The sequence below is a fragment of the Salmo trutta genome, chromosome 14, assembly GCF_901001165.1.
Source record: "Salmo trutta chromosome 14, fSalTru1.1, whole genome shotgun sequence".
Lineage (NCBI taxonomy): Eukaryota > Metazoa > Chordata > Actinopteri > Salmoniformes > Salmonidae > Salmo > Salmo trutta.
Window position 1 is genome coordinate 20,674,978 of NC_042970.1, and position 23,322 is coordinate 20,698,299.

At 43.9% G+C, this 23,322-nt stretch overlaps 1 protein-coding gene across 3 annotated transcripts in view; it reads right to left on the reverse strand.

The window, feature by feature from the left end:
• Positions 1-2,728: 2,728 nt before the first annotated feature.
• LOC115207603 (protein NDRG3) overlaps positions 2,729-23,322 on the reverse strand; it is a 56,549-nt gene continuing 35,955 nt past the window's right edge. Inside the window, exons 1-14 of one of the 3 annotated variants that reach the window (XM_029774856.1) lie at positions 19,285-19,745; positions 14,022-14,127; positions 13,583-13,766; positions 13,413-13,473; positions 11,859-11,945; positions 11,677-11,733; positions 11,413-11,516; positions 11,223-11,288; positions 10,942-10,993; positions 10,737-10,784; positions 10,571-10,606; positions 10,412-10,463; positions 4,741-4,779; positions 2,729-4,175 (exon numbers count right to left, since the gene is read on the reverse strand). In XM_029774856.1, coding sequence (XP_029630716.1) covers positions 4,003-4,175; positions 4,741-4,779; positions 10,412-10,463; positions 10,571-10,606; positions 10,737-10,784; positions 10,942-10,993; positions 11,223-11,288; positions 11,413-11,516; positions 11,677-11,733; positions 11,859-11,945; positions 13,413-13,473; positions 13,583-13,766; positions 14,022-14,127; positions 19,285-19,335 — 1,116 coding nt within the window. In that variant the 5' untranslated portion in view covers positions 19,336-19,745 and the 3' untranslated portion in view covers positions 2,729-4,002. Of the gene's footprint in view, positions 4,176-4,740; positions 4,780-10,411; positions 10,464-10,570; positions 10,607-10,736; positions 10,785-10,941; positions 10,994-11,222; positions 11,289-11,412; positions 11,517-11,676; positions 11,734-11,858; positions 11,946-13,412; positions 13,474-13,582; positions 13,767-14,021; positions 14,128-19,284; positions 19,746-23,322 lie in introns of those variants that run through there. The other 2 variants (XM_029774854.1, XM_029774855.1) reach the window with 2 other exon arrangements.

Here is a 23,322-nt window from a genome sequence, read left to right on the forward strand (position 1 = left end):
GCAGATTTACAGTAATATGTATACACTTCTCTGAAAACAAGTTCAGATTCAAATGAAGTAGAGGAATGTTACATCCTGTAATGTTATGATGCATTTGATCCGTGTTTTTTCCACAACACTGTAAATATATTGTTATTCTATACTGTAATGGGTAGGATATGTACAGTGGGGCCCGAAATTAGTGACATTCTTAATAAAGATGAGCAATAATTACTATATAAAATATATAATTATAATACTGAGCTATATCGTATGCTCAACATTTTTCGGAAATTATATTATTTTAATCTAATGCAATTGCTCAGAGAAAGAGATTTTGCTTAACAAGTCATATTGATTTAATAATGATTGGCACCCCTAAAGATTCCTAAAAAGTCAATTAGTCAAAAGTTTAGTATTTGATCCCAGTTTTCCTAGCACGGAATGACTACATCAAGTGTGTGATTCTACAAACTTGTTGGATGCATTTGTCGTTCGTTTTGGTTGTGTTTCAGATTATTTTGTGCCCAATAGAAATGAGTAGTAAATAATGTGTTGTGTCATTTGGGAGTCACTTTATTGTAAATAAGAATATAATATGTTGCTACCATGATTACGGATAATCCTGAATGAATCGTGAATAATGATGAGTGAGAAAGTTACGGAGGGTCAAAGATCATACCCCCAAGACATGCAAACCTCCCCTGTTATTGTTAATGGTGCAGTGAGGCTCCTCAGAGGAGGAAGGGGAGGACCATCCTCCTCAGTGAAATTTCATAAAAATTAAAATAGTGAAACATTAAACTATACTAAATATATTAATGTCACCAAATAATTAATTAAAACACACTGTTTTGCAATAAAGGTCTACAGTAACTTCAACAGCACTGTCTGGGGTAGCACCATGGTGTAGCTGGAGGACAGCTAGCTTCCGTTCTCCTCTGGCTACATTGACATCAATACAAAACCTAGGAAACTCATAGGCCTCACCCCCTTCCATAGACATACTGTCACGACTTCTGCCGAAGTCGATGCCCCTCTTCCTTCGGGTGGTGCTCGGCGGTCAACGTCACCAGTCTTCTAGCCATCACTGATCCATTTTTCATGTTCCATTGGTTTTGTCTTGTTTTCCTACACACCTGGTTCCAATCCCAGTCATTACATGTTGTGTATTTAACCCTCTGTTTTCCCTCATGTCCTTGTCCGAGATTGTTTGGTGTTATTGTGTTTTGTGGATTATGTATAGGTGTGCAACGGGTTGTTACCCATGTTTATTTTTTGTACGTTTGTTTTTATCTCATTAAACTACTCCAATTACATCAAGTTGGTTTCTGCTGCGCCTGACTTCCATGCCACCTACACCCACGGCAATGACACATACATGGTAATTATGACCACTTCTGGAGGACGTCCTCCAACCAATCAAAGTTGTTTCAGTATGAACTGACATATTGTCCATCCAATCATAGGATTAGGATCAGAGAATTAACCTAGTGTGTTGTATTGGGGTTGTGCCACAGAGCATTATGGGGGTTCTATGTGTTGAGAGGCTTGGTGGCATTGTTGAATAGAGATTCAGAGAGAGTCGCAAACGCCATTATACCAAAGAAGAAGAGAGTAAAGAGTGATAGTTGAGAATTTTGGGGATATTATTCAACTCAAATAAAAAAAAATCTAATTACAGGAGACGGGGAGGTATATTATGAATTGGTTTCTTGGTTTCAGAACTTTATTTCTGTGTTCAGTTAGCAGTGGTGTAAAGTACTTCAGTAAAAATACTTTAATGTACTACTTAAGTCGTTTTTTTGGTATCTTTACTTTACTTAACTATTTATATTTCTTACAACTTTTACTTTACTACATTTCTAAAGAAAATAATCTACTTTTTACTCCATACGTTTTCCCTGACACCCAAAAGACTCGTAACATTTTGACTGCTTAGCAGGACAGGAAAATGGTGCAATTCACGCACTTATCAAGAGAACATCCCTGGTCATCCCTACTGCCTCTGATCTGGCGGACTCACTAAACACAAATGCTTCATTTGTGAATATTGTTTGAGTGTTGGAGTGTGCCCCTGGCTATCCGTAAATTAAAAAAACAAGAACATGGTGCTGTCTGGTTTGCCTAATATAAGGAATTTGAAATCATTAGTACTTTTACTTTTGACACTGAAGTATAGTTTAGCAATTACATTTACTTTTGATACTTAAGTATATTTAAAACCAAATACTTTTACTCAAGTAGTATTTTACTGGTTGACTTTCCCTTTTACTTGAGTCATTTTCTATTAAGGTATCTTTACTTTTACTCGAGTATGACAATCGATCATGGAATGGAGGAAGATCTGCGTATTCAAACTACACAACACAACGAGAAAGTAAGAAGAGACAGTGATGTTCTCAAGCGGTTTATCGACACTGCATTTTTGGGTATGCAAGAATTAACTTTTAGAGGACAACAAAGAGAGGGAAAGTTCCGACTCAGGATGTAAGGCACACCTACTGTACAAGGCACGGTTTGCCTTAATTTATGATAACATCAAGTCTCGGATAGCACGGAGGTACAAAAGCCTGGACAGCATGCGATTCCTGGAGTTGTTAGATGGTAGTTAATTTGATTAATTCAAGACAAAACAGAAGTATGTCACCTGTTTTAATCTGAAATGCAGGTTATTTTTCTTAACCCTTTGCTAGTATTAGATTGAGTGTTATCGTGGAAACACAAGGTATAAACAAAGAAAAGGAACTATTTTTCATCTTCTAGCTTTATTTAGTAGTACACTAGTATAAATGAGTTGAATCAGCAGACAGTGGGAAGCACCACTGACCTCAGTGAAGACTGAACACACATTTCCACATCATAACAGGCTGAAGTTGTTATTCATTGTGTATGTCTACTCAAGAGATGAGTCAACAGACTAAAAAAACTACAAAAGTGTAAAACAGAAAAAGGAAAAAGATGACATCAATTACAAAAGAAAAAGCATTTTTAAAACACACAGATGAAAGGAGAATTTAATCTACACAATCACATTGGCCCACAGTTCTTTCCTATTGCCTTTCTTTATGCTTTTCCATATTCCTCCTAAAAAGCAAGTATAATGTCCTAGTCCAACCAAAATACAGTGCATTCATTCTGTCATTTGGGCCACTATATATTTGTTAATGTGTTTTTTGTCACATACACCTGGGAAAAGAACACAATGCAGAGAAATGTATTGAAAATCATGAATATTATGTTTTGTACCCAGCTTGAGTGATCATTCTACAGTGTGAATGGAGTGACTCGGCAGAACAAAGCAGTGCAGCAAGGTACAGTACAGTATATCACACATCTACACTTTGCCACACAATCAAAGGAGGCGTGTGTTCACAGTTCACAACGTAAAAAATATCAATTAAAAAAGTGGTCTAAATATGTGCAATGAATGTAGGTATTTAGTGTAAATGTGTTCTAGATAAGAGGAATAGAGAAGGACTGAGGAGGGAGTGTGTGTTTGGGCTACAGTGGATGTGAGAGATGGGACTCTTCAACCCCTCCTGTGACGCGGGAACCAATCCTCTACACACAGACACATGGGTAACCAAATAAATAAAATAGGTGAAAGGCAATAATGGGAAAAACAAAATAAGAGGAGGGACATATAGTAATTGAATCTGGAAGAGTAAGTCTCCATATTCACTTTGCACAAGGAGACATGCACACATATCAAATGATGGGTGGGGGAATCGTACCATCTCTAGACCCTTTGAGTATACAGTATATGTATATCTGACTCATTCTTTATTTTGTCCCCTCCGCTTGTGACTAGAAGTTTGACGTGTATACAGTATAATATTTAATATGCATTTGTATATATATTCTCATATTAATCACACAATTCATCACAGAACCCCCTGGCATTGAGTAGCTTTGGAGCAGGGTTGGAGAGAGAGACAGGGAGACATAAGTTACTGGAGGAGGATAGGGGCACCACTGAGGGCTGCTACCCAGTGTGGAGTGTGGAAGAGATAAGGAGGTTTAGCAGGAGACCTCCATGGTCTGGGGCCCAGGCTGGTTGTCCAGGCCCCCGGTGGTGTTGGCTCCCTCCAGCAGGTTGTTGAGGTTGCGGCTGCGGCTGCTGTCCATGGAGGTGATGCTGGTAGAGGAGGTGGTGCGGGATCGGGCCAGACGAGTCATTCCAGCCGTGGGCACTACAACACAACACGGTGTTAACATTCCAGTCACAATGTAGAGCACTTCATGCAATGCAGGAAGCATTATGATGTGTTCCCTCTGTTTGGGAATTACATTAATAAATCATACAAATACGGAAGATATTCACCATGCAGACAAATCTGAGGAAATAAAGGCACCGATAAAATAAAGAAAAAGCTTAAATACAGTATGCAAGCCAAAGACGCTGACAAGAATGCCTTGCAATTAAGGCAATACAATAAGAGCATAAAGCACAGAAAAAACATATAAATGAAGACAAAATTAATCAAAACTAGCACCTTGTGTAACAATAGGAAAAACATATCAAACTTAGGGCAGTCAGAAGCAGATCGATGCTTACAGGAGCAACATAACCACCTAACAAAATGTCAAAGTATGCAGACAGTTCTCCACTTAATTGAACAATACAGATGACTGAAAATACCAATATGTCATGACTTTCTGAGCATACCTTGACATTCATCTAATGTGTGTTAGGCTGAATGGAGACTGGTACGAGGCCAACTGGTCTACAACTGCTACTGCTTTAAAACCTGGTACCTGATTCGTTGCTCAGGTGACTGAGAATAACGTAGGGAACTGTTAGCATTGATGGAGGGAGGAAAGGATTGAAAGAAGAAGAAAGGAGAACATATTGAAAGGGAGTAAGGTTCATGAAAGAGCAAGTAATGAATATAAGTAATTTTTAAGGGAAAGACAACTGCTGTATACCACAGAGACAAAGGAAAGAAAATATGTGTTCTTCCTGGGTCAGATTCTATCTGGGGTAGGTAGAGGAGAGACAGAGGAGAGACAGAGGAGAGACAGAGGAGAGACAGAGGAGAGACAGAGGAGAGACAGAGATAGCCCAAAGGGACAAAGCAGAATTACTCATACTAAGATGATGATGAAAGATAAACAGCATCTTGTCTCATTCATACTGCTATGTAAAAATGTCGTCTTGATATCTATTGTGCTACACGACTGTGAGAAACTGTAACCACAGAAAGGTGTTTGATGTCATGCTGAGTTGTTATTTCTATTCAGAACCCTTCTCTGCATGAGAAGAGGCTTTAATCAACTCTACTCTGGCTGTGACATTTCCTCTGTAGGGAGTGATTCTGTGCTCCCACTGAGGAAGGCTGGGGGAGGAAACAGAAGAGCCTAGTACCATAGAAATACTGTGCTGGGGCCTCATTTATAAAACAGACTTACGATCAATTTTGATCTTAAGTATGACTTACGCAGAAAACCAAGTATAAGTAGTTATTTATAAAACCTTACTTTGACGTGGAAATTATCTTATCTCTACGCAAAGTAGAGATAAGCTGCTGATGTCTTACCCGTTGTTGTCTTAGCTAGCTCTCCCAATCAACACGTGATTGCTTTATACCTCGCTTTATGTCTCTCTCTGTCAATATGCCTTGTATACTGTTGTTTAGGATAGTTATCATTGTTTTTTTTACTGCGGCGCACCTAGTCCCACTCAACATGCCTCAGATACCTCTTTTGTCCCACCTCCCACACATGCGGTGACCTCACCCAGCATAACTAGTGTGTCCAGAGATGCAACCTCTCTTATCGTCACTCAATACCGAGGTTTACCTTCACTGTACCCACACCCTACCATACCCCCTGTCTGTATGTTATGCCCTGAAACTATCCTACCAAGCCCAGAAATCTGCTCCTTTTATTCTCTGTCCCCAACGCACTAGACGACCAGTTTTGATAGCCTTTAGCCGTACCCTCATCCTACTCCTCCTCTGTTCCTCGGGTGATATGGAGGTTAACCCAGGCCCTGCGTGTCCCCAGGCCCTCTCATTTGTTGACTTCTGTAAGCGTAAAAGCCTTGGTTTCATGCATGTTAACATCAGAAGCCTCCTCCCTAAGTTTGTTTTACTCACTGCTTTAGCACACTCCGTCAACGCTGATGTCCTTGCCGTGTCTGAATCCTGGCTTAGGAAGGCCACCAATAATTCTGAGATTTCCATCCCCAACTACAACATTTTCAGTCAAGATAGAACTGCCAAAGGGGGAGGAGTTGCAATCTACTGCAAAGATAGCTTGCAAAGTTCTGTCTTACTTTCCAGGTCTATGCCCAAACAGTTCGAGCTTCTAATTTTAAAAATGAATCTCTCCAGAAACAAGTCTCTCACTGTTGCCGCCTGTTATAGACCGCCCTCAGCTCCCAGCTGTGCCCTGGACACCATATGTGAATTGATTGCCCCCCATATATCTTCAGAGTTTGTTCTGCTAGGTGACCTAAACTGGGATATGCTTAACACCCCGGCAGTCCTACAATCTAAGCTAGATGCCCTCAATCTCACACAAATGATCAAGGAACCCACGAGGTACAACCCTAAATCCGTAAACATGGGCACCCTCATAGATATTATCCTGACCAACTTGCCCTCCAAATACACCTCTGCTGTTTTCAATCAGGATATCAGCGATCACTGCCTCATTGCCTGCACCTGCTATGGGTCCGCGGTCAAACAACCACCCCTCATCACTGTCAAACGCTCCCTAAAACACTTCAGCGAGCAGGCCTTTCTAATCGACCTGGCCCGGGTATCCTGGAAGGATATTGACCTCATCCCGTCAGTAGAGGATGCCTGGTTGCTCTTTAAAAGTGCTTTCCTCACCATCTTAAATAAGCATGCCCATTCAAAAATGTAGAACTAAGAACAGATATAGCCCTTGGTTCACCCCAGACTTGACTGCCCTTGATCAGCACAAAAACATCCTGTGGCATTCTGCATTAGCATTAAATATCCCCCGTGATATGCAACTTTCAGTGATGTCAGGAACCAATATACACAGTCAGTTAGGAAAGCTAAGGCTAGCTTTGCATTCTGTAGCACTAATTCCAAAAAGTTCTGGGACACTGTATAGTCCATGGAAAATAACAGCACCTCCTCCCAGCTGCCCACTGCACTGAGGCTAGGAAACATTGTCACCACCGGTAAATCCATGATAATCGAGAATTTCAATAAGAATTTCTCTACGGCTGGCCATGCTTTCCTCCTGGCTACCCCAACCCCGGCTAACAGCTCCGCACCCCCCGCAGCTACTTGCCCAAGCCTCCCCAGCTTCTCCTTCACCCATATCCAGATAGCAGATGTTCTGAAAGAGCTGCAAAACCTGGACCTGTACAAATCAGTTGGGCTAGACCATCTGGGCCCTCTCTTTCTAAAATGATCTGTCGCCATTTTTGCAACCCCTATTACCAGTATGTTCAACCTCTCTTTCAAATCGTCCGAGATCCCTAAAGATTGGAAAGCTGCCACGGTCATCCCCCTCTTCAAAGGGGGTGACACTCTAGACCCAAACTGATACAGACCTATATCCATCCTGCCCTGCCTTTCTAAAGTCTTCGAAAGCCAAGTTAACAAACAGATCACGAATCCCACCGTACCTTCTCCGCTGTGCAATCCGGTTTTCGAGCTGGTCACAGGTACACCTCAGCCACACTCAAGGTACTAAACGATATCATAACCGCTATCGATAAAAGACAGTACTGTGCAGCCGTCTTCATCGACCTGGCCAAGGCCTTCGACTCTGTCAATCACCGCATTCTAAATCGGCAGACTCAACAGCCTTGGTTTCTCAAATGACTGCCTGGCCTGGTTCACCAACTGCTTCTCAGATAAAGTTTAGTGTGTCAAATCGGAGGGCCTGTTGTCCAGACCTATGGCAGTCTCTATGGGGGTACCACAGGGTTCAATTCTCGGGCAGACTCTTTTCTCTGTATATGTCAATAATGTCGCTTTTGCTGAGGGTGATTCCCTGATCCACCACTACGCAGACGACACCATTCTGTATACATCTGGCCCTTCTTTGGACACTGTGTTAACAAACCTCCAAACAAGCTTTAATGCCATACAACACTCCTTCAGTGGCCTCCAACTTCTCTTAGACACTAGTAAAACTAAATGCATGCTTTTCTACCAATCGCTGCCCACACCCGCCCGCCCGACTAGCATCACTACTCTGGACGGTTCTGACTTAGAATATGTGGACAACTACAAATCTGGCTAGACTGTAATCTCTCCTTCCAGACTCATATTAAACATCTCCAATCCAAAATTAAATCTAGAATCGGCTTCCTATTTCGCGAAAAAGCCTCTTTCACTCACGCTGCCAAACATACCCTCGTAAAACTGACTATCCTACCGATCCTCAATTTCGGCGATGTCATTTACAAAATAGCCTCCAACACTCTACTCAGAAAACTGGATGCAGTCTATCACAGTGCCACCCGTTCTGTCACCAAAGCCCCATATACCACCCACCACTGCGACCTGTATGCTCTCGTTGGCTGGCCCTCGTTACATATTCGTCGCCAGACCCACTGGCTCCAGGTCATCTATAAGTCTTTGCTAGGTAAAGGGCCACCTTATCTCAGCTCACTGGTCACCATAACAACACCCACCCATAGCACGCGCTCCAGCAGGTATATCTCACTGGTCAACCCCAAATCCAACACCTACTTTGGCCGCCTTTCCTTCCAGTTCTCTGCTGCCAATGACTGGAGCAAATTGCAAAAATCGCTGAAGTTGGAGACATATCTCCCTCACTAACTTTAAGCATCAGCTATATGAGCAGCTTACCAATCGCTGCAGCTGTATGTAACCGATGTGAAATGGCTAGCTAGTTAGTGGTGGTGCGAGCTAATAGTGCTCTGAGTCCTTGAAGTAGTTGTTTCCCTTGTTCTGCAAGGGTTGCGGCTTTTCTGGTGCGATGGATAACGATGCTTTGTGGGTGTCAGTTGTTGATGTGTGCAGAGGGTCCCTGGTTCGAGTCCAGGTAGGGGCGAGGAGAGGGACGGAAGCTATACTGTTACATGTACACAGCCCATCTGTAAATAGCCCATCCAATCAACCTACCTCATCCCCATATTGTTTTTATTAACTTTTTTGCTCTTTTGCACACCAGTATTTCTACTTGCACATCATCATCTGCACATCTATCACTCCAGTGTTAATTTGATAAATTGTCATTTCTTTGCTACTTTGGCCTATTTATTGCCTTACCTCCTCACACATTTGCACACACTGTATATAGACTTTTTCTATTGTATTTCTCTGTGTTGTTGTTTTTGTTGCACTGCTTTGCTTTATCTTGGCCAGGTCGCAGTTGTAAATGAAATGTAAACTTGTTCTCAGCTGGCCTACCTAGTTAAATAAAGGTGAAATAACATTTAAAAAAATAAAAAAGTCTAGACTTGACCTAAGTGATTTTCCTGCTGGTTATGTATGGATATTCTTTTCTTCCCTTGCAATTTAAGGTCAGAGCATTTCTTTTTCACATCAGCCACAGCTCTGTCTTGCTGCCCCACCTCGTTCACTGCAGCGGCGACACACTCCCAAGCTACCTGTTTTTCTTTGTTTGTCAACCCACCATTTAGTCCACCGAATAATACGTGTTGCCTGCCTTCAATCTCCTCTACCATCGACGTGATCTCATCTTTCAAAAAGTTAGCTTTTCTCTTTTGGTCCATGGCTATTCCTGACTAAACCATAATTTGTGCTAGCATTCTAGAAGGGGAAATCGCTGATTGTAAGGCACGTTTAGGTGCCGTCAATTTTAAGTTAATTTGAGATTTATAGAGTACATAGAGCCTGTTTAAGTCTGCGCTTTGCTTTGTGTCACAGGAGGAGATGCATCTTAAACAGTTTGGGTAGAAAAGAAAAGTACACAAGGCAAGTCGAGAGAGTCTCTCCCACGCAGAATTGAACAGGAAGTCAATTGCTGTTCAGCATGTCTTTGGTGCTAGTCATTCATGCTACAATCACAATTTCTCACCTACTGACAACTGAGGCTATGCAACACTGCAAAGATGAAAGAGGAATTGGCAGCTGTGAGGCGTGAGGGGCGGCCTCCTCTCCGTGACCAGTGTGACAAACAAAGGGTCTTTTCAGAAACTATTGGCTACACTCCAAACCCAGGAGGGGGTCTGGCAAAGGCTCATGGGAAACCGTGATAAAAACAATACTTAATTGAGCAATAGTTGTTATTTTTCTCACGTCAACAGGAAATACATAGAGAACACAGATCTTAACCACAAATACATACAACAGCTTGTTAGTGGATAATCAATAAGAGTAAAGTTCCAGAGAGTAAAGTGGCCAGAGTCTATATATATATATATTTTTTTTTTGTATGCTAGAAAGGAGTGGTTATTGAGATCACACATTTAGAATGAAAAGTAAGAGAGTTATGTACTTACTATAACCCATACCCTGAACAAAGTACTTGAAGGCCTCTGCCAATTTCCCTGGCTGTGGAGGAGATTACAGTAAGTTAGTTATCAAAAATATATATTTTTATGATAATGATTTAAAAAGCTATATAAGCATATAATAACTTTCAGATCATCAAACCTCACCTGCACAACCTGAGGTAAGCCTCCACAATCAGCCATCTACAGAGAGAAGGGGGAGAAAGAGAGAACTTCTGAGTCGCTACACGTGATGCAATAGCTTAGCATATAATATTGATTATTCAGGAGGAAAATGCATAACACACACAGGATATAACATGCCACGCCTCACCTTAAACAGTGTAGTCTTGGTTGGATTTAACCTGGAATTGCACTCCACCTGAAACAAGTTTAAAGAGAGAAAATTAACAAAATTCATTACATAAAGGAAGTGATATTCAACATTTAGTTCCATCATCCTACTATATATACACAGGCATGTAGAAGTGCATGATCTATAATCACAAGCCAAACAACAACCACCCTAACTAACTCACCACTGCCTCCACTGCAGGAGATGTGTCTCCAACCACCAACAGAGAAGGGCACCTGGAGGGGAAGAGGAGGTTCTGCTTGAGCATACAAATGCATACTGCCAGTAGTGCCATTCACCCCAAACATCAGAGGCTGCTAGGTGGCTAGTAGTATTTATTTATTGTATTATTATAATAATTATTTTAAACAGGACAAATCTGAGGGGGCACGCGCCCATGTGCCCCCTATCGGCATGAAGTCTCTGCATACTGCCGAAAACACAGTAAAACCAGTTGAAACTCACGTCAGTGTGTTCACTGTGTCCTCATTAAGACCAATGACTGGCCTCTCAATTTCCAGATCCCGACGACTGTTATTGTAAAAGGAGAAAAAAAGACAAGGTTAAAGCCACATTCATCCAGCCAGTAGTAGAGCCAACGACTATGGTGGGCAGGAGTGAATCCCTGCCCCCTCTCCACTCCTGCCCAGCGTACCCGTTGTAGGAGGCACAGAAGAGGGCCAGGTTGTCCTGGTTGATGTCCTGGGCGATGTGAAGGCGGTAGGTCTGGACCAGCTCCTGGTTGTCTGTCAGCTCATCCTGGAGGAACACACAAGGCGTCAGAATGTGTGTGGATGGTATCATGATGTCGTCTTATATCACTTTTAAAACTATACAAATGTTCACTTTCAAACCAGGTTATCAAAGGTGAATGGAACTCCTAGTCAAAGGTGGGCAGATGCCAACCCATCATACTTACAGTGCTGAAGTGATGAGCCATCACCGTGTCCACAATGTTACTGGTCCACCCAGAGAGCTGTTGAGAAACAAACAGGACAAGGTCTATAAATAACGCATAGCTAAAGTGACAGTCTTCTGGGAGATCACAAGGATCTATGGCTTTGCATTCAGAGATGGGTGATTGGTTAGAGGACTACTGACCTTGGAGGCAGCCCAGTCAATCCATCCCTCGGCACACGGATCCACGTTGATCAGAACCAGGCCCTCTACCAGAGTAGGGTTGTTCAGCTGCAGCGAGAGGAACAACATGTCAGTCCCCAACATGAGGTGAAGTAGTATAGGAGCATCCCAGTCTTCATACATGGTATAGTAAGGAAGGAATGATGATGATGAACATCTTAGGGAGATGTAGTGATTGGCATTAAAACTGCATTCATTTTTTACATTTACATTTTAGTCACTTAGCATTTACATTTTAGTCATTTAGCGACTTACAGTAGTGAATGCATACATTTCATACATATCATAGATTTTTTCTTTCTTCTCCGTACTGGTCCCCCGTGGGAATCAAACCCACAACCCTGGCGTTGCAAACACCATGCTCTACCAACTGAGCCACACGGGATGCTGGGAGATCACAAGGATCTATGCTACAAGCTTTTGTCATTTTCAAGAAAGGCCAGATGTATCAACAGAGGCTGCTGAGATGCTAGTTACCTGAAACTACCTTTATGGAATTTGAAAATGGAATTAATTCAGAATGAGAGCAGACCTCCAGAAGAACATCCAACTATGTGACCCTTATAAATGGACTCCTAGGCCCTTGAGGTCTAGAACATTTAAAAAATATATATTGTTTTTCAATCTACACAAAGAGCCTCTGGGTCTGTGTTGGGGGCCCTGGAGTAGGTGGCATGTGGACAGAGATTTATGGATCATATTCTAATAATAGCTTACTACATCATTAATCAGATATGAGAAAGACAATAAATGCCAAACAAATTGAAAATCCAATCATGTGTGAGTACTTATGATTGAGTGTGTACAGACTACAGAGCTTCCTGTCTCCTTTCCAGAGCCCTCTCAGATGGGACAAGGAGGAGCTGAGAGTTAGCACTGGGCAGAGGATCAGCTGGTTCCCTTGGAGATTTTAAAATGCACTGCTCCCGAGGTATGACTGTGCAAAAATCTAGAATCATCAACTTCTCTGAAAGCTTGTCCTGTTTCTAAATCAAATGCAGCAACAGTTGTTACCAATCTAACTTGTTTCCATTTCATTCCAACTGATGGAATTTGAAAATCAAATTTTCCTCATTCATTCTGAATGAGAGCAGACCCCCAGAGGAACATCCAACTCTGTGATTCCTAAATCCTCCAGACTAATTCCACCCCCACACCCCCTCCTCCATCTTTCAGTGCTCTCTCTACTCCTTCTCTACGTGCTCTTTCTGCTCTCTTGTAGAGAGAGAATTCAGCAGAGCTAAAAAATAAACAAAAAACAGGCATTGAGTGCAGAAAGAGGAAGAACACGAGAGGGACAGTGAGAGATCGAGAGTAAAACAAGGTGATCCCCCCCTCAGAATGGCAATGTTTATAATAGACAAGAGGACTGGTGAAATGCTGCTACATGGGTTGGATGTGAAGCACTGATGTACAGACTGACATACAACCTCTGTAATAGACCAGACTGAGAGAGACAGGAGATTTAGAAAATTCAAATGGACAGATGAGAGAGCTGCTGTCATGTAGACTTACTGCAAACCGGGATAGGATGTAGGCTCCTGCTCCCACGCCAATCCCAATCACACTGTTCACCCTGTGGACATCAGGAAATAGATCACACCATCAGCAACACCAACTTACTGGCATTCCAGTCTATCCATCACAACCTAATGAGTCAACTGGTCAATGTCCATGTCACTCACTTGAGCTGAGTCATAACCGAGGGCAGCATCTCAGACAGTTCGTCCATAGTAGGGTACTGGTACCCTGTGGGGAAGGGTGGTGCCGCCTCCTGCTGTCCAGGGGCGTCCACATGGACCACAGCAAAGTGCTGCGTGATCTCCAGCATGTCCTCAAAGTTAAACAGCGTGTTGAAGCATGACTTATCTGTACAGAGAGAGGAACAAAAAGATAGCAATGCAAACCCATTCATAAGAGATAAAGAATAAAATGCATCTAGAAACAAGATACACAAGAATGGCACAAATCTGTACATATCATACATCAAACACAGATCCATGGCATAAACCTACAAGTATTACTCATAGAAGTTATGTTACATGTTTAGAACCACACTGCATCTTAGATAATGTCTTAGATAATGTCTTAGATAATGCTATACGGGTTAATCTGCACACTCACGGTTGAGGCCGATGTCATGGTAGGTGAGGATGACTGGCCGGTTGCCCTTGGGAACGCCCCTCATGGTCACATGGAGCACGCCATGGGTAGTCTCGATATCATGCTCCTGCAGCCAATCAGAGAGAACAGATAGGTCAGGGCGATGGTAGACAGATATAAACAGTATGGAAGTAGGGAGGGAGACATCCTGGTGGCCAGACAGATCCAATAGGCCCTTGAGGTCTAGGATATTTTAAACATTGTTTTTCCATACCCAATCTTTTTCAATCTACACAAAGAGACTCTGGGTCTGTGTTGGGGGCTCTGGAGTAGGTGGGATGTGGACAGAGATGTATGGATCATATTCTAATAATAGCTTACTACATCATTAATCAGATATGTGAAAGACAATAAATGCCAAACAAATTGAAAATCCAATCATGTGTGAGTACTTATGATTGAGTGTGTACAGACTACAGAGCTTCCTGTCTCCTTTCCAGAGCCCTCTCAGATGGGACAAGGAGGAGCTGAGAGTTAGCACTGGGCAGAGGATCAGCTGGTTCCCTTGGAGATTTTAAAATGCACTGCTCCCGAGGTATGACTGCGCAAAAATGTAGAATCATCGCCTTCTCTGAAAGCTGCCACTGCAGGGAGGAGTAACCCTCCGCTATTAAAATTCAGACACTGTAACTGCCTTCATTTCTCTCTATGCCTCTCTCTGTGCGGAAATATCTTTATAAGAGACTACAGAGACTACAGCCATCCATAACATTATGATCCCAAGTCGGTGCATTAAGTTGTCAGTGTAAATGAGTCTTGGTGAGTAGGGCAAATTAGGCCCAAAAAGATGAGACAGCAATAAATGACCATCTTACTGAGCTTCATCGATATCATGACTTGAAACAGGAAGGGATGTAACACACCAAGAAAATAACAGCATCATTCCCTGGCATGCCTCCAAACGTTCTACAGACCTATCCTGGACCTTTCTAGACTCGTGACAGCAGATTCTGCTGACGTCACACACCCCAACACGGCGCAAGGTCGGCATGACTTGGGACTGCGTATCTGAGTGTGAGTGTGTGTTTAACAGCATGAGGGAGTGCTGGGCCTAGTCTCAGGGCCCAGTGGTCATCAATAATAAAGAAAGAAAGAAAGAGAGAGAGAGAGAGAGAGAGAGAGAGAGAGAGAGAGAGAGAGAGAGAGAGAGAGAGAGAGAGAGAGAGAGAGAGAGAGAGAGAGAGAGAGAGAGAGAGAGAGAGAGAGAGAGAGAGAGAGAGAGAGAGAGAGAGAGAGAGAGAGAGAGAGAGGGGAGCCTCCTCTCAGAACCAGGGCTGGGAATACTGCAGCAGGCACCATTTTAGAAATGAGAATGGTGGCTATCAAAGTTCCTCTGGAGATGGTGAAGGTTAAACCTTCCTGTCAAGGACAAGGCAGCAGTATCTCTGTCTGAGATCTCAATCAGACATACCAGCCATTTTCTATGCTTTAAAATGCACTAATATGAGGTTATTGTCAGATTAAGACTTCAATGAAATGACAGAGACAAGTACATGCAGTAATAATCAACCAGACACTCACAGAGTGGAGACACAAACAGCAGAACAGAAACATGAAGACACATGCAACAGGTTAATGCCTTTACTATTATCTGTTGTACATATGAACGTAGTATAAAAAATAAGAAAAACTTAAAAAATTGAAACAGTCCCTTCTGTGTTGCTGTAGAAGGAGAGTTTTTAGGGTTTAAGAAGAGGATAGCAACAAGGACACAATGGGTGGGGAAACAACAATTATTCAAATAAATGGGATGAATACACACACACCCAGACGCAGACTTGAACTCACACACAGCACCAACACACAGACACACACACACACAACACCAATACACACACACACACACACACACACACACACACACACACACACACACACACACACACACACACACACACACACACACACACACACACACACACACACACACAGTCTTGGAAAACTAACCTTGTTGGGACATACAATTCAGTCCCATTCAAAATGCTATTTTCCCTAAACCTAAACCTAACTCTAACCCTTACCCTAACCTTAACCCCAAAACCTAACCTTAACACTAACCCTGAACCTAACTCTAGCTCCTAACCCTAAACCTAATTCTAACCCTAACACTAATTCCAACTAGTAATAGCATTTGACCTTGTGGGTACTAACAAAATGTCCCCAGTTGGTAACATTTTTGTTAGTTTACTATTCTTGTGGGGACTTCTGGTCCCCAGAAGTTAAGTTAAACACGTCATCTGCCTCAGATCCAGTCATCTGCCTCAGATCCAGTCATCTACCTCAGATCCAGTCATCTGCCTTAGATCCAGTCATCTGCCTCAGATCCAGTCATCTACCTCAGATCCAGTCATCTACCTCAGATCCAGTCATCTGCCTCAGATCCAGCCATCTACCTCAGATCCAGTCATCTACCTCAGATCCAGTCATCTACCTCAGATCCAGTCATCTGCCTCAGATCCAGTCATCTGCCTCAGATCCAGTCCTCTATCTCAGATCCAGTCATCTACCTCAGATCCTGTCATCTACTTCAGATCCAGTCATCTGCCTCAGATCCAGTCATCTACCTCAGATCCAGTCATCTACCTCAGATCCAGTCATCTACCTCAGATCCAGTCATCTATCTCAGATCCAGTCATCTACCTCAGATCCAGTCATCTATCTCAGATCCAGTCATCTGCCACAGAAGCTCACAGAACGGGACCGCCGAGTGCTGAAACGCATAAAAATATTCTGTCCTCGCTTACAACACTCACTCCCGAGTTCCAAACTGCCTCTGGAAACAACGTCAGCACAAGAACTGTTCGTCGGGAGCTTCATGAAATGGGTTGAGCAGCCGCACACCATGTGCAATGCCAAGCGTAGGCTGGAGTGGTTTAAAGCTCGCCACCATTGGACTCTGGAGTAGTGGAAACGCGTTCTCTGGAGTGATGAATCACGCTTCACCACCTGGCAGTCCGACGGACAAATGTTGGGTTTGGCGAACGCCAGGAGAACACGACCTGCCCCAATGCATAGTGCCAACTGTAACATTTGGTGGAGGAGGAATAATGGTCTGGGGCTGTTTTTCATGGTTCGGGCCCTTAGTTCCAGTGAAGGGAGATCTTAACGCTACAGCATACAATGACATTCTGGACGATTCTGCACTTCCAACTTTGTGGCAACAGTTTGGGGAAGGCCCTTTCCTGTTTCAGCATGACAATGCCCTCGTGCACAAAGCGAGGTCCAAACAGAAGTGGTTTTCGAGATTGGTGTGGAAGAACTTGACTGGCCTGCACAGAGCCCTGACCTCAACCCCATCGAACACCTTTGGGATTTATTGGAACGCCAACTGCGAGCCAGGCCTAATCGCCCAACATCAGTGTCTAACCTCACTAATGCTCTTGTGGCTGAATGGAAGCAAGTCCCTGCAGCAATTTTCCAATATCTAGTGGAAAGCCTTCCCAGAAGAGTGGATGTTATAGCAGCAAAGGGGGGACCAACTCCATATTAATGCTCATGATTTTGGAATGAGATGTTTGACAAGCATATGTCCACATACCTTTGGTCATGTAGTGTACCTCAGATCCTTGTCTTTGGGTAGTATTGATCTATCTAGGAGTAAGACATGCTCACACTCTGTTTTGCTTCTTCCCTTCACCTCTATCCCTTTACACACACACGCACACACATACACCGCAGTTGAGCCTCAGACGCAAACAGACCTGGGGTGGGGCTGCTGGCCTGGACAGGGAGGGGGAAGAGTAGTGAGCACTGCAATGGCTGCTGCGACCCTTTTACCCTTAATTAACAACAGTGGAACTAGGCTTCTGCAATGGGGGTTTAGACAAACTTCATAGAATATGGAGGAGAATGTTAATGTGGGGTTTAGGTTTGTGTATTGTCAGAGATGGCTGATAACGATCTATAACAGATGGAGGGCTAAGCTGAGAGGTGTCTGCAGTGACACCCAGAGGAATTTGCCAAAGATGGAAACACAGTCACACAGAGAAGGAAAAGAGGGAAATAATGAGGAGAGGGAGACGAAGGAGGAGGTGAGAGGAGAGAGAGGGTGAGGATAGAGAGGGAGAGGATAGAGAGGGAGAGGAGAGAGAGGGTGAGAAGAGAGAGGGAGAGGATAGAGAGGGAGAGGAGAGAGAGGGTGAGAAGAGAGAGGGTGAGGAGAGAGAGAAGGAAAAGGTGAGGGAAAGTGAAAAGACAGAGTAATGTGTCATGCCTCACCTATTCCTGCCAAGGGTGTGTGTCTGTCTGTCTCAGTCACCAGATCACAACTCAATTGAACACTTATGGGAGATTCTGGAGCGGCGCCTGAGACAGCGTTTTCCACCACCATCAATAAAACACCAAATGATGGCATTTCTCATGGAAGAATGGTGTCGCATCCCTCCAATAGAGTCCCAGACACTTCTATGCCAGGGTGCATTGAAGCTGTTCTGACTCATGGTGGCCCAACTCCCTATTAAGACACTTTATGTTGCTGTTTCCTTTATTTTGGCAATTCAAGACCAGAGAGAGCCTGTCTATGTCATGGGGTTGAAAACAGCATTTAGCCTGGTAAGGCACTTGTGGGATATCTTTCAGACTACACATCTGTTGTTGCTATGTGGGTGAAAGATCAGTTCCTTTTCACTGTCAGACTGTTGCAGTTCATATGGATACATACACAGGGATCGCAAGGCCTGTTTAGCTGGTGTCTGTCACCACAGATCTGTACAGAGAAAATAGCTATTTTCTCTTCACGATTTGGCAAACGCAGACACAAAAAATGCAGTATGTACAGAGACGAGCACACACAGACAGACACATACCCATATTCTCCTGTATGCTCAGACTCCTGAACGCTTACGCACATTCATATTTCATGCCATTATATTGACATGCACCTACATCGCACAATAACATCTATGTTGACAACACACACATGCAAAAATATACGCACTCACTCACACACAAACATGCACTCCCCCGCAGACAAATTACGAACAGTCTCGACAGTAAGTGCACTCAAACACACAAATACAGTGTCCACCTGCACAAACGCCTCTCTGCACACTGAAACGGCTCAGCTGCTTAGCTGGCTGTCAGAAGAGGCAGTTAGGCAGGCAGGTATTCTGCCAACCAGCCAGAGAGACCAGCCCCTCCCATAGAGCCAGGGTCTCTCTACCCAGACCCTGACCCAGCCCCGTGAAACTAAACCCAGCGAGGTGTGTCAGTCAGACGCACTCACCACTGCATTCCCAGAGCATGCGATCTGGTCCAGGTCCAGAATGGCTGACATGTTTCCCAGGCAGGAGAGGACTGTGTGCTGCTGGGAGCTTTAAAGATCTCCACAATGAGGGCGGGAGAGAGGGAGGGAGGCAGCGCAGGAGGGAGAGTGAGAGAGCAAGAGAGAGAGAGAGAGAGAGCAAGAGAGAGAGAGAGAGAGAGAGAGAGAGCGAGAGAGAGTGAGCGCAAGACTGTAATGGGGAGTTAGAGAGACTAACTGCACCAGCTAGACCAGCAAGAGGGAAAGGAGATAGTGACAGAAAGGCTGAATATTTTTTATAAGAGTGGGAGGGATGGAAAAGATGCAGAGCGAGAGGACGGAAGATAGGAGAGACAGAGTGAGTGAGACTGCAGTTTGCGCTTGGTAAGCACAGCGCATCCGTGCTTCCAGGGCTGTGTACCAGTTATTCTAATTGGATTTCAGCAGGTCAGGTGGGCAGAATGGGGACGAGCTAGAGGAGAACAGGGGAGAGGGATGGGGATGGATGGATTGATAGAGAGAGAGAGAGAGAGAGAGACAGAGAGAGAGAGAGAGAGAGAGAGAGAGAGAGAGAGAGAGAGAGAGAGAGAGAGAGAAAGAGAGAGAGAGCGAGAGAGAGAGAGAGAGAGAGAGAAAGGAGAGAGGAGGGGGTATTAAGTGGAGGCATGCAGGCAGCCCAAGAGACAAGCAGCACTCTGACGTCACAGAGAGAGAGTGGTGCTGTAGAAGGGATGCTGACTTTAACGATTGACCACTTCCTTCCAGTGCATTCTGCATCAGCTCAGCAGCAGCAGCGCTCTGAAATCAACGTCTGATCCTGATTCAATTTGTGGGCTAGAATTGGATTAAACACTGTACCTGTCATCAATGAGCAACCAGACTAATCATATGAAGATAAAATAATATCTTCTTGTTGCAGAGTGAAAACTCAAATGGCAGTGGCAGTGAAACATCAAATTGCTGAAGCTATTTTGGGCTCTGAGGGAAGAAGGTCTGCATTGAATATCAATATGATCTCAGGCTTCTAATGCACCAATATGATTTTGTAACATCAGATTTTCCAGTAAGAAGGCATTCAGTAATGATTTTGCTCAATAGCGACTCTGCAATGAACCAGCTGTGACCCCATGGTCATCCAAAGAACCATCACCATGATGGGCTGCAAAAGAGACATTTGTATCCAAAAGAGACTGACAAATGTCTATATTACACTGTAATAACAATCCATGTTGCTCTAAATCACATCTATGAGTGAGTGTGCGTGTATGCATGCATTCACTGGAATCAGTATATGTGAGAGAGTGGTGCATACAGCGATACACAGATCATTCTCTGTAAGAGTCTCTCCTTCTCTATCGAACCTGATAACCTTTTTTTATTTTACCTTTATTTAACCAGGTAGGCCAGTTGAGAACAAGTTCTCATTTACAACTGCGACCTGGCCAAGATAAAGCAAAGCAGTGCGACAAAAACAACAACACAGAGTTACACATAAAAAAACGAACAGTCAATAACACAATAGAAAAATCTATGTACAGTGTGTGCAAATGTAGAAGATTAGGCAGGTAATAATTACAATTTAGCATTAACACTGCAGCGATAGATGTGCAGATGATGATGTGCAAATAGAGATACTGGGTGCAAAAGAGCAAGAAGATAAATAACAATATGGGGATGAGGTAGTTGGGTGTGCTATTTACAGATTGGCTGTGTACAGGTACAGTGATCGGTAAGCTGCTCTGACAGATGATGCTTAAAGTTAGAGAGGGAGATATAAGTCTCCAGCTTCAGTGATTTTTGCAATTCGTTCCAGTCACTGGCAGCAGAGAACTGGAAGGAAAGGCAGCCAAAGTAAGTGATGGCTTTGGTGATGACCAGTGAAATATACCTGCTGGAGCGCGTGCTACGGGTGGGTGTTGCTATGGTGACCAGTTAGATGAGATAAGGCGGGGCTTTACCTAGCAAAGACTTATAGATGACCTGGAGCCAGTGGGTTTGGCGACGAATATGTAGCGAGGGCCAGCCAACGAGAGCATATAGGTCGCAGTGGTGGGTAGTGAATGGGGCTTTGGTGACAAAACGGATGGCACTGTGATAGACTACATCCAGTTTGCTGAGTAGAGTGTTGGAGGCTATTTTGTAAAATCGCAGAAGTCAAGGATCAGTAGGATAGTCAATTTTACGAGGGTATGTTTGGCAGCATGAGTGAAGGAGGCTTTGTTGCGAAATAGGAAGCCAATTCTAGATTTAATTTTGGATTGGAGATGCTTAATGTGTGTCTGGAAGGAGAGTTTACAATCTAACCAGACACCTAGGTATTTGTAGTTGTCCACATATTCTAAGTCAGAACCGTCCAGAGTAGTGATGCTAGTCGGGCGGGCGGGTGTGGGCAGCAATTGGTTGAAAAGCATGTATTTAGTTTTACAAGCATTTAAAAGCAGTTGGAGGCCACGGAAGGAGTGTTGTATGGCATTGAAGCTTGTTTGGAGGTTTGTTAACACAGTGTCCAAAGAAGGGCCAGATGTATACAGAATGGTGTCGTCTGCGTAGAGGTGGATCAAAGAATCACCAGCAGCAAGAGCGACATCATTGATGTATACAGAGAAAAGAGTCGGCCCGAGAATTGAACCCTGTGGCACCCCCATAGAGACTGCCAGAGATCCGGACAACAGGCCCTCCGATTTGACACACTGAACTCTATCTGAGAAGTAGTTGGTGAACCAGGCCAGGCAGTCATTTGAGAAACCAAGGCTATTGAGTCTGCCGATAAGAATGCGGTGATTGATAGAGTCGAAAGCCGTGGCCAGGTCGATGAAGACAGCTGCACAGTACTGTCTTTTATCGATGGCGGTTATGATATCGTTTAGGACCTTGATTGTGGCTGAGGTGCACCCATGACCAGCTCGGAAACCAGATTGCATAGTGGAGAAGGTACGGTGGGATTCAAAATGGTCGGTGATCTGTTTGTTAACTTGGCTTTCAAAGATTTTATAAAGGCAGGGCAGGATGGATATAGATCTATAACAGTTTGGGTCTAGAGTGTCTTCCGCTTTGAAGAGGGGGATGACCGCGGCAGATTTCCAAACTTTGGGGATCTCAGACAATGCGAAAGAGGGGTTGAACAGGCTAGTAATAGGGGTTGTAACAATTTCCGTGCATCATTTTAGAAAGAGAGGGTCCAGATTGTCTAGCCCGGCTGATTTGTTGGGATCCAGAACTTGCAGCTCTTTCAGAACATCAGCTGTCTGGAATTGGGTGAAGGAGAAGCGGGGGGGGGGGGGGGGGGGATTGGGCAAGTTGCTGCAGGGGGTGCAGAGCTGTTGGCCGGGGTTGCCAGGTGGAAAGCATGGCCAGCCGTAGACAAATGCTTATTGAAATTCTCGATTATCGAAGATTTATCGGTGGTGACAGTGTTTCCTAGCCTCAGTGCAGTGGGCAGTTGGGTGGAGGTGCTTCTATTCTCCATGGACTTTACAGTGTCCCAGAACTTTTGGGAATTTGTGCTACAGGATGCAAATTTCTGTTTGAAAAAGCTAGCCTTAGCTTTCCTAACTGACTGTGGATATTGGTTCCTGACTTCCCTGAAAAGTTGCATATCGCAGGGGCTATTCGATGCTAATGCAGAACGCCACAGGATGTTTTTGTGCTGGCCAAGGGCAGTCAAGTCTGGGGTGAAGCAAGGGCTATATCTGTTCTTAGTTCTACATTTTTTGAATGGGCATACTTATTTAAGATGATGAAGAAAGCACATTTAAAGAGCAACCAGGCATCCTCTACTGACGGGATGAGGTCAATATCCTTCCAGGATACCCGGGCCAGGTCGATTAGAAAGGCCTGCTTGCTTAAGTGTTTTAGGGAGCGTTTGAAGATGATGAGTATGGTCGTTTGACTGCAGACCCATTACAGACGCAGGGAATGAGGCAGTGATCGCTGAGATCCTGGTTGAAGATAGCAGAGGTGTATTTAGAGGGCAAGTTGGTCAGGATGATATCTAAGAGGGTGCCCATGGTTACGGATTTA